General features: G+C 55.5%; 1 protein-coding gene across 1 annotated transcript in view; it reads right to left on the bottom strand.

The window, feature by feature from the left end:
* ASTN1 (astrotactin 1) overlaps positions 1-11,029 on the bottom strand; it is a gene marked incomplete at its 5' end in the record, with an annotated part of 38,421 nt that extends 27,392 nt beyond the window's left edge. The window contains one exon of the mRNA XM_082766588.1: positions 10,747-11,029. Within this exon, the coding sequence (XP_082622714.1) occupies positions 10,747-11,029 (283 nt within the window). The remainder of the gene's footprint in view (positions 1-10,746) is intronic.
* Positions 11,030-12,007: the final 978 nt, after the last annotated feature.

The following is a 12,007-nucleotide window of genomic DNA, read 5'->3' as shown; positions in this document are numbered from 1 at the left end:
TCCTCTCTGCAGACCCACAGATGTGTCCAACCACAACTGTGCAACGTCACCTTTAAAGCTATTTTCCACCAGTTCTGTCAATCTTGGCCAAAAGCTGCGAAAATCTTGGCTGATGTGCACGGCTGAGATAAGCAGGCTGGGACATGTGTCGGTGGTGGATTTGGTGGATTTTCACTCCTGTTTTGTTAGTTCGGTCCCATTTACCTCAACCAGGAAACACATAGGGGCTGTGGGAAGAGAACAAACCCACGTCCTGGACCAACATGTGGAAGACAAGCTCGTGAAAACCACACAAAACCCCACACCGTGACAGCACGTGAACATATATGATATATAGGATACATGCCAGCAACTGAAGAGACGCAAAATTGATGTTTAAATCCCCAGAAGGCCCACATTTGCAGTGGATATCCCAGCCCAACACCCTGCAATGCCATCGTATCACCTCCTCCTGAAGGAAGCATGGATCTCCACAGAAAGAGCCCAAACGATGGCAAAGTTCCCAGTTAGCCACAGAAAACTGCTGCGCTGGCCTCCCAGCAAATACCAGGGCAGACTCAGCTTTAGGAAACTGGAATCAGCATCCTCCAGATCCCACTCTACTCTTGTCTACTGGCTTGGAGAGCCCCATAGCTCTCCCACTGCCTCTGTTGGGCTCTCTAACACTTGAAATTAGGAAGCATCATGGCCAAAGAGCAAAGTACTGGGAAAAAGGCAAACTTTTCCAGCAAATGGCATGGAAATAGCCCACATCAGGAAGATTTACAGGGGAGGAACACCCAAGAGGAGATGCAGCCAGGGGGTTCCCTGCACCGATCGGAGGAGCACAGGGGATTTCACATTCCCCATCTTTGCCCTCCATATGGACACAGCAGCAGAGCTGGCTCAATGGCAGTACTCATGGAGGAGGTTTTAGAGCAAAGAGGTTTTAGAGGAAAGGGACAGAAGCAGAGCATGAACTGCTTGTCCTCGTTGATGCTCACTTAAAAGCACCGGAGAGGACAACTGACACACCACTGACTGCTCAGAAAGAGCAAGCGACCAACCAGAGGAACAAATTTGATGGAAAAGACCCCAATCTCTTAAAAGAGCTCTTGTGCATCATGGAAATTACAGACCAATAAATCCTACTTTTGCCCAGCACAGTCTGTTAGAGGAGCCAGTAGGTGCGTGGGTGAATGTGGGTCACGCAGCACTGTGAGCCAGCAGATAAGGGTGATCCAGTTTGATGGACCCGTTTCAAAGAGCTCTTGTCAAAATCAGCCCTCACATCTCTCCGGAGAACCCAGATAGGGAGATTACAAGAAGGAAAGTCCTCTCAAAGCCCACCAGGCAGAGGAGGTAAGAGGTTACTCCTTAAGAAAAAAGGAGGTTACCAAGGCGCCCCACAGAGATCTTCATCAGGACCTCGGCTGCTCAGGAACGTGCTGGAAGAGGAGGTGAATGACAAAGTTGGTCACCAGTGCTAAATTTAGGCTCCTCGAAGCCAAAGCTGTGAAATGCTAGAGGAAAAGTGGGCAAGGAAGTGGGCAGGTGAAATGCAAGTTTGGTGACAGCACGCCACTCTTGAAAGCTGCCAGCAGGATTCAGGTCAGGCATCTCATAACAGAGGCAGCAAAAGGGGCTTAGGGGGGGAGACAAGGAAGCGGAGATGTCAGAAGTGGTTTGTGGAGAAGAGAAACCAACTGTGCTAGGGCTCCTCGGCAAGGAAAACAAACAACTGAGCAGGGAGATGATAAAAGCCTATAAAATCATAAAGCCAGTGGAGCAGTGGAAAAGGCAATGATTATTCACTATTTCTCACTTTGCAAGAATTAGGAATGGAAAAACTAACAAAAGACTATGTTTCATCCACCATAAAGCATGAAAGCACTGAGAAAGGAACCAATTTTGGGGAAGACAGATACACCAGCAGCGATCGAGGCCAGCAGCCCAGAGGCAAATCCAAGCTGGAGAAACTACTGCAACGCACAGCAAGGGCCAGCAGCAGCGGTGGTGGGGCAGGCGGGGGAGGAAGGGGGATGCATTACAGCGACGACACGGACCTCACTTCAAGGGTAAATCTAGCCCGCTCCCGCAGACTAATTTGTTTAAGTGCTCGTTACACCGAGGCCAAGAGGTCGGGAGAATTAGACATCATTTTGGCGTCCTCGGCGCAGGAAATGAGCGCGGCCGCTCACTGAGCGTCTGCCATGGGGACCTGCCTGTCTGATGGGGCACACGGGACCAAAATAACCCTGCACACTCCTGTGCCAAGAGTTTCTCTAAGAGGTGGGTCTCCTCTTCCTCCCATCTCCTCTGACACCGGTCCCAGGGGATGGAGAAGGTGCTGTATGGGCTAGAGCCAACTGCAGCCTAGTGCCATAAACCCCTCAGCCTTTAGGAGCACTTATCAATTTCAAGCTCCACTTTCAAGTTTGTGGAGAGGCTTGAAGATGACAGGGAGGAGGCAAGAAAAAAAAATCAGGGAAGAAAGATGTAGAAGGGGAAAAAGTTGTCTGCGCATCTTGAATTTATCACTCTTGAGAGAAAAGCTTGTCAAGAGGGCCAGAGACCAGCCAGCGCGCGGTGATCAATGTGAGGACTTTTGGGTCTAGTCAAGCTTGTTTCAGATTTACAGGAACTGAATAGAGGTATAAATCTGTCACTGCCTGACGAAAATGGAGGTAATTAAATCTGCAGGTGTATATAATTGTCATATTGATGATCTATATAAATCAGCGGGGCCAGCAGAGGCACCAAGCACCAAGTTGAGCACAGAGCCTCCCCACAAGGAGTTTTCTGCCCACCTGCATTGCAAGGGGCAATGGGTGGGTGGGCACGGGCTGAGGGGACACCTGTGTCACCTGCCCCTCGAGCCTCCCCTCCCCTCCCATCCCTTCCCCTCTCCGTGGGCTGATCCCCAGGGAATTCCCCACGGCGCCAGGAGGATGAGGAGTCCAAGACGGTGAAGGTTCCAGGAGGATGAAGGCACAAGGAAGAGGAGGGGTTCAGGAGGATGAAGACATCAGCCCTGAGCTGCTGCTCGCAGAAAGTGGATGCCACGGGGGCTCCTCACAGTCTCTTTGAAGCACCGAGCCCAGGTGCAAGCAGGGCACTGACTTGATCTTGTAGCAATTTTTGATTTTTTTTTTCCCTCTCTTTAATATATTTTAACCTTTGTTATTTTGGGAACTTTGAAGCCTAAGCTGCTCGGAGCTGGCTGCCTTTGTCAGAAGGACAGAAAGTGCAGAGCGGGAGCTCGGAAGGGGGGGATAAAAGGCAGGCAAACCGCAGCAGAGCTCTGCCCGTGGAGACCTCTGAAGATCCAAACCCCTTCTCCTCACGTTTTTAGACCCCTCTCCCACCCAGCTCAGGGGTAGAGACCATGGGCCCAGTCCCTTCCAGCTGGCTGGGAGCAGGAGCAGCGCGATGGCCGAGGGACGGGGTGGCAGAGGAAGGCTTTCCTGCATCATCCTCACCCGCCGGCACCCCGCACTCACACGCCAGCCCCTCTGCTACGTAGCAGGCAGGGGGAATGGGATAATTAAACATATAAACGAGGGTTCTGCATTGCAGTCCGAGTTATGTAACAGGGCTCTTCATCTCCAGCACGCCTCGGCTGGATCGTGGCTGCGCGTCAGGGCAGCGCAGCGTTTACCTGCCGGGCTCTTCAGGCAGGGAGCGAGGCTGTGGGGAGAAACCTGGGGGGAAAAATTAAGAGGAAAGCATCCTGGTTTTGTCAGGGCAATGCTGCCATCCCGGCGTGCCATCGGGGATGGAGCTGGGGTGCTGAGAGCGGGGCTGGAGGGACGCTGCACCCCGTTTTAGCAAATATGCAGCATTTCGGTAAACAAGTGCAATTAAACCCAATCGAGGAGCAAGCTGTGTTTCAGGCATCTGGAGAGCACAGAGCCCTGCCAGACTCCAGGCTGTGGCGAACTGCAGGCTCCTGCACTGCCAGACACAGCTTTTCTTTATCCCCAGGGCTCCCTTCTCCCCTGTGCAGCTGCCACTGGGGGGGGGGAGGAGGACACAGGAGGGATGCTTGGGGCCAGATCCACCCTCGCCCACCGCCTCCTCTGACCCAAAGGATGTTCCTCGTGTTTGAAACCTAATTGAAAAAGATTTTAATGATTTTTTGTCCTTCTGAAGAGGCAGAGTCCTCTGGCTGATAACCAGCCACGCACCTTACTCTGAGCAAGGAAAGTGGGAAACATAATAAGGAGAAGCTTTTACAGCCAGATCTGGGAAGGGTTTGAGCAAATGGACACGACTCGAGTGATGTTTCTCTCCCATACCCACCAGCATTTCCATCATCCACCCAACAGGACTGAGGTCCTTCAGGTCTGAGTGGCCAAGGTGTGATGCGCACCCAGGGAGAGAGCATCTCCCTCTAAAAAGACTTAAAAAAAAAAAAGAAAAAAAAGTTGGGTTGCTTTTTGTCCTGAAACAAAGCTGCAATTGCTGCCGTGCACGCTGAACCACGCATCTCAGAGACCTGCTGAAACTTCACCACCAACCTGTGCCAAAAAAATGGGTGCTCTCCAGCACCAAACCCGTCTGCTTCTGCGCTGAGCACCAGGGAAAAGCCCGGGGAGCTGCGTCCAGGTGTGCTGCCAGGAGCCACCTGTGCTCTCCTGCGAAACGCCACCGCCCTCCCACAGGTGGGACAACAGCTCCCCACTAGCACGAGTGCTGCTGGGAGGCAGGCTCCGGGGAGGCTCTGCAGCACGTGGGCTCCCTGCGCACAGCCAGCATCTCCAGGAGGCTTCCCCGTGGCTGGGGACGCTGGGGACATCATTAGGGGACTGGGCACCATGGAAGCGCCGCGCTGAGCCGGGCTTAGCCCCCCGTGGGAGCACAGCTGCCAAGCAGACCCTGGCAAGAAAACTTGGGACCACCACGTCTCCCTCCCCAGATGTCCTCCCGGCCCACCAAAGCCCACTGGGCTGATTTGTCCCCCTGGTGCATCTGTCGAGCCCCCCACGGAGGGAGAAGGGTGGCTCTGAGCCCCGGCAGCACGTTGCCAGAGCCGTGCCCTCGCCCTCCCGCTCCCCTCGGGATGTTCAAATTAATTGGCTTGTCTCCTGGAGCTGTTAGCTGGAACAAATAAAAGGGAAAGGGGGGGTGCCAAAACCCATAATAAGGTCTACAGTTCCTCTGAGCTACAAGGGCTGCTTTAAATTTCGTTTTTTTTTTTTTTTCTCTCCCTCTCTCTTTCTTTTTTTTTCATTTGAAGGAGGTTTCCATGGTAACTGTCTCCCATCACACAAGAGCCTGTCCCCGGGATATTTCGGGGTTGCTAATATCTGCCTTCCCAGGCAGCCACCGTGTTGTGACGGTGACATCTCGGTCGGGTTTTTCGGTGCCCACAGCTCCAGGTGCCACCACCGGCCCTGGATGAGCAGGGGGGGACCAGAGGGACACTTGGCCATGAGGCCACCGTTTGGAGCAGGGCTGCTTTGGGGGAAAACCAAGCTCTGTGTGGCCACCCCAGGGCTGGCCAGACCCTTCCAGGCTCCCCCCGTGCTCAAACACCACCAAATCCCACCCAGAATCTCCCTGAAAAGGCAGTGCTGGTCTGTCCGTAACACCTCCTGCCACCTTCTCCAACCCTTCTCCATCTCCTTCTCCTACCGGGTTGGTTTTCAGCTGGATCGCTTCCCCGCAGGAGCAGAGCCAGCTCTCTACATCCCCGATATCTGCTTGCTCTGCTATGCTCATTAGTCATACTAATTACTGAAATGCCTCAGAGCCTGCCAGCACAGGGACCATGCCTCCTCCTGCACCACGGTCACACACCCAGGCTTCTGTGACCGACGTGCCACCACCAGCTAGCGACCAGCCCTTCTCGGCACTGAGCAGCCAGCAACGAGCAATCAAACTCTTCCCTTTTTTTAGGAAAATCCTCCCGACCTGCATGCTGCTGCTGGGCGCGAGCCCCAGCAACGTGCCAGTAAAAGGACTCTCCATTTGCAATGACAGAGCTGCCAGTACCCAGACGCCTCCTTAGTCCTGGGAGGTAAAAATCCCTTCATCCGAAGGGCTCCTCTGCAGCGAGATGCTGCCCCCCAGTAATGACTGCCCTGTGCCCCGTTTAGCTGGATAAGCAGTCCTAAAAAAATTAAACAGAAGGTGGGAAATGGGATGGAGCCCAGGAGCAAAACCTGCTGGCTTGGGGACGGCAGGGCAGAGGCAGGTGGCGGAGTGGCAAAGCTTTGGAGGGCTTTTGAAGCACCCACGCAGGCAGCATGCCCCCCGAAACTGCATCCACAAGGGACAGGGCTCTGTGGGGATGGGAGTGAGGAATAAGGCTGTGAGTTCAGCAAGATGGGAGCATCGTTCTGCTCACCTAGCAGCCAAAACGGGGGGAACCAGACCCCCGCAGCTGCCCCACAGCCAGACGCCCACGGAGCCCCAGGGCAGTGGCACAAGCTCTGCCGTGGGCTCCCCCCGCTGCTTTCTGGGTCAGGGAGATGCCCCAGCCCCACTACCGCTGGAGCTGGCTGGATGCACGGTTGCTGTGGCAACGGGTTCCCAGAGACAAAATCCCAATTTTTTTTTTTTCCAGGAAAAAAAAATAAATAAATAAAATATACAGCAGCCCTCCATAGCTGGTATGCCACCGAAACACTCGCTCCCGGCCAAGGGGGCAGTGGGGGGCTGTGAGGGTGCCTTCAGCGTGAAAATCAGGTGCCAAAGCAGCAGAGAGAGGAGATTTTGCAGCACTGAGGCCTCAGCGATGACCGGCAGATGTTCGCTGGAGAACAGAGGAGGTGGCAAACATCGGCATGGACGGAAGCACCCTGCACCACGCAGTGTTAGGGCGCCAGGGACATCATCCCGCCAGCTGCAGGAACGCGGGAGCATAGATCATAGCGGCGGGTCTCGGTGCATGCGACAGTGTCCAGGATCAAAGCCAAGTTCAATTAATGGCTCACAATCTTATTAGAGAAATTATTTCAGGATCTTGAGTAAAAGTCCGATATATCCACTCCATTCCATTAGTCAGGCTCATTTAGTAATTCAATCAATCTAAGCAAGGCAATTGAGCTCCTCTGGTATAATTTAACTCGGTTATTCTCTGGGTACTTAAGAATTTCTTAATATTTGCTCCATTATTTCACCATTACACCTATTCTCAGGTGCAAGGTTAGCACCAATGCGATGCTGTGGGTCCCACGGCAGGGTGGACCAGCCCCACTGCACCCCACTGTTGTGCCCTAGTCTTGGGGGACAGGAGATGGGGATGGGGAAGGGGAGCTCCATCAGCAAAGGCGGGGTGCCCTCACCTCCCCAGAAATGAAGCTGAGCCATGGTTTGGGCATGGGGATCACCTCGGTGTGCAAAGAGCTCCCCGTTATTTTATTTCAGGGTGGAGGGAGGATGTGACCATCAAGGAACACCACTTTCAGCCTGACACACGTGGCAGGCAAGTGATGGGAGCTCTGCTCCCTGTGGGCAGAGGCAGCTTTGGGTGTTGGGAGGTTTAAGGGCTCCCCGTGGCTTTGCCACAGGAAGGAGGTGCTTTGGGTGACCAAAGTAACAAGCACCCCGTGCCCCTTGGGGGTCCGTCCCGCTGCCACCCTGACCTCAATGCCCCCAAGCACCCTACAGCAGAGCCAAGAGCATAGCAGAGAAAATATAAAAGCATAGAAAAATAAATAAATTAATTAAAAGGGCAAGAAATGGTTAGGTATTTCAGGGAGATATCCTGCAGCGGTTAAATATGCCCAGCTCATCAGTGCCTTTGAAAGATCTCACCCCTCTAAAAAATTAGAATTGATTTTGTATTTAAAAAGGAATCTATTTAATTTGAAAGTAAGATAATTTGAAATTGTGACAGCTTGTATTAAGGCCCGAGTTTATGATAATCCATTAAAGTCACTGGGGCTGGGAGCGTCTGTCTGCTGAGCAGGTGAGGCGGCCAGCCAAGGCCCGGGCAGCAGGGGACACTTCTGGGGACATGAGGGGACACGGTGCCACCGTCCCAGAGCAGCTCAGAGTGGCTGCAAACTGGGTAGGCAAAAAAAGCTCATTTGGCTCATCCAAACCCAGGGAGAACAGGACATTTTGGCATCTTGAACCCACCAGCTCAGCTCCCCAGCATTCTCGTGCTTCAAGCCCGTTTTGTGCACCAAACACATTTTGCGACTCCTCTTTGGTACGTTGATGAGAAGGGAAAGGAGGCAGAGATGCTGCCTTTTGTGCATTTTTAATTGCATTGCAAATGTCCTCCGAGCCCGCCTGGCCACGGGAAGCCAGGCTGCTCGGAAATACCCCGCTCGCCGTTTATAACCTGAGAGGGAAGGGACCAAAGAAGTCCGCAGCCCGCCTGAGTGCGCAGCCAGCTAATGACATATCAAATGCGGATTGATGCCGCCGAGCCAACGGGCCAGGAAGAAGGGGTTGCGAAGGTTGGCAGAAAGGGAATATTGAGCTGAAAATTAGCATTTCTTAATGGCCACTGAGCGGTGAGAGGCAGCCTTCCTTCAGGAAAGCCATAACTAATGCAACGAGCACCAAGTGAGATGAAAGGCAGCGATTGAGGCTCCCCCGATTTAAATAAGGACGAAGCAGGGCGCTGCTCCATCCCCACCTCCCAGTGCGTGCCAGTGAGCACGGGAGGTGCTGTGCACGTGTCTGAGATGCTGCCATGCGAACACGGGGCACCAAACCCCTGAGCAGCTGCAGTCCCTGCCCAGTGCCCCCCCATCAATAAACGGGGGCAATAAAACCCCACAAACAACCTGCTATCCCTCTGCTTTGGGAGGAACTCGGAGCGGGGACCAGCAAGCTCATGGAGCTCACAGACTCCCCTAAGCAACTTTTCCAACCCCCTGGGAAGACTCCAAGGAGGACAGGGAGCTGCCAGGGCACCCAAGGGGGTTGTAAAGAAATTGGGGCAAGCTCACAGAGTAACATGGTTATGCCCATGTTTGCCCTCGGATAAATCCATGCTAGCTTTGGTGCAAAGTAAATGAGAGTGTTCAGCACCAGCCGAGGATGCTCCTCTGCCCCAGGGGCTTCTTGGGCTGGGGGCTCTCCAGGTGCAGAGGACACAGCCCCTGAGGTAGCAAAGCTGGGTCTTGTGAGACCTCTGTGCACTGGAGGGCTTCCCCCAGCCAGCACAGCACCCAGGATGATGACAACAGTGATGATGATAATAATGGTAACAGCAATAACAACAACAACAACAATAATAATAATAATATCAACAATAATAATAACAATAATGACACTGTGCAAGGTGGCCATACCAAGCTGGCGCATCCCCTGCTGGGAGGGACGGAGACATAGCAAGGAGTCACCCAGGCAAAGCCACGGGGACAGTGAGCCCCCGGGGTGCCCATCCTGCTGCTCCAGCACCCCGCACCCTGCCACAGCCCCAGGCACCCGCAGGCTTGCAGGGGACCGATATCACAGCAGAGCCCACCACGATGCACCCTGGGACCCCTCCCCATGCAGCACCACGCATCCCAGCCCCGGATGCGAAGGGCAGGAGCATCCCACGCCCCAGAGCCATGGGGGTCCAGCTCCTCGGGAGCGGGTCCGAGGAGGGGACGAGAGCCCGTGCTGCTTTTGGGGCGTCAATGCCACGCGTGCGCGGCTCCGCAGCATCCGCTGCGCTGCGGCCCCGTTGCCAGAGCAACGCTCCCTGGCCTCCGCCGCAGCATCACACGGAGGGGCTGTGCCACGGGTGGGGACATCGCATCCCACAGCCCCCTCCAGCCATCCCCCATTCCCTGGGCACAAAAACAGGGGTGTCCCCCAACCTCCCCCCCGTGGCATCTCCATCCCTGCACCCTCCTCTGCCGTTCCCATGGGAGCAGGGGGATGCCCGCGCAGCAGCCAGCGCTACTCTGAGCCAGGACCACGGGTTTTCTGCAGGAGGTCTGGGGGACGGGAGGGTGACAAAGCACTGGGGACACAACCCAGAGAGGGGCCGTTGCAGGAGGTGGCCATCAGCATGCAAAGCCATGCGCCAGCACATTATTTTGGGGACAGTATGCAGGCAAGAGGGGCATACTGAACACGTCACGGGGCACCCAAAGGTGCTGGCAGGGTTCACAGGAGGCACGCACAGACACGGCGGGGGTGCAGCTGTGGAGCCCACCCAGGGCTTACATGGGGGGTTGGTAGGAAATTGGTATTCGGCACAAATATCACTGAAAATTAAAAATTGCAGTGGCTGCTACAGCGCGGCTGGCGCCAAGGGGAGCGGGTGCCCGCGTCCGGGTGGCGGAGGCCTTGCTCTGATCCCAGCACAAACAAAGCAGCAAGCGGTCAGCTTTTGGATGACAATAAAAAAATAAATAAAAATATATATGGCTATAAAACACACACAGCAGAATGAGGCCACCAGATCTGAGGAAACGGAGCCCAGGCAGTGCAGGGAGGTACCTGGTCATGGGGGGGGAGCGCAGCCTGGCCCACGCGAGCAGGCCGCGGCGTGGGGACCCGGGGGGGCTGTGGCAGGGCCCCCGCGGGCAGAGCGTGGGGACCGCCGGGGACATTTTCCCACCGGCCTCCGCTCGGGGGGGCTCTGGCGGCCTCCCCCCGGCCTTGGGCTGCTGGCCCCCGGCCGGGGCGAGCCCCAGGGTGGCGGCCCCCGGGAAGCCGCCCCGGGAGGGGCGCAGGGAGCCCCCCAAACCCCCTCCCCGGCCCCGGCCTCCGGGAGCGCACGCTGCGGCGGGGCGGCCGGGGCAGGGATGCCGCAGGGAGGAGCCCCCCGGGCGGGGATGCTGGGGATGCTCGGCTCACCCAGCACGAAGTAGGGCAGCTCGGTGTTCTCCAGGTCGTCCACCACCACCATCTCGCCGGGGAAGTCGTTGCGCACGGAGAAGAGCAGCTTGGGCTCGGCGGCCGACGGGCCGTGCATGATGCTCAGGTCGTTCTCCCGCAGGAAGGGCAGCGCCGACACCGTGATGCTCTTCAGCTTGCACTCCAGCTCCTTGGCCGCCGCCTCCGCCGCCGCCTCGGCGGGGCCGCTGCCCGCCGCCAGGCAGCACCCGGCCAGCAGGGCGCACAGCCCGGCCCAAGCCATCCCGCAGCCCCGCCGCTCCGAGCCCCGGCCGGGCGGCGGCGGCGAGGGGCGGGGACGCGGGGCACGGCGCCTCCCCGTGCGGCACGGCACGGCACGGCTCGGCACGGCTCGGCACGGCTCGGCACGGCACGGCACGGCTCGGCACGGCTCGGCACGGCTCGGCACGGCACGGCTCGGCACGGCACGGCACGGCACGGCACGGCTCGGCACGGCTTGGCACGGCACGGCACGGCACGGTTCGCCGGAAATTAAATCCCCCCTCCCCGCCCCGTTCTCAATCTCAGCCTCGTTGAATGGGGAGGGTGCTTTCGGAGTTGGGAAAGGATGGGGAGGAGGGAGTGGGGGACACGGGGGACACTGCACACACACGGCCCGGTACGGAACTGCTGCCAGCACGGCGGGGAAATGTAAGGGAAAATGAAAGGGGGGTGTAAGGGAAGGGTGGAGGAAATGTAAAGGGAAATAAGGGGGGGGCAGAAGGAAATATAGCGGGGTGGGGGGGATAGAATATAAGGAAAAAAGATGGGGAGAATATGGGAAAATATAATATTTTATGGTTTTTTATATATAATATAAATAAAAGTGATGTGGATTTTATAATATTTTATATTATTTAATATAATAAATGGGGAGAAAATGGAAAAAAATATAGGATAATATAGGGGAAAATATGGGAAAACGAAAGGGAAAATATGGAACAATATAAGGAAAAGATATGGGAAAAGTAGGGGAAAATATGAGAAAAACATAAGGAAAAATATAAAGAAATAATAAGGAAAAATACAAAGACAATATAAAGGCTATATAATGGAAGATAAGGGGGGAAAAAAAAAAAAAAAAAAAAAAAAACAGTAAAAATACAGTAAAAACCCACAGCAGTGTTTTGTAAGATGGGGCCTGGCCTTCTCTTCGGGGGCAGAAGCCCCCTGGCAGGCTGCCCACGGCTCTCTGCTCAGTGGGGCCCAGAAACCGACCCCA

The sequence above is a fragment of the Aythya marila genome (assembly GCF_965140915.1).
Source record: "Aythya marila genome assembly, chromosome: 8".
Taxonomy (NCBI): domain Eukaryota; kingdom Metazoa; phylum Chordata; class Aves; order Anseriformes; family Anatidae; genus Aythya; species Aythya marila.
Note: the sequence above shows the minus strand (reverse complement) of the source record. Positions and strands in the feature narration are given on the sequence as shown.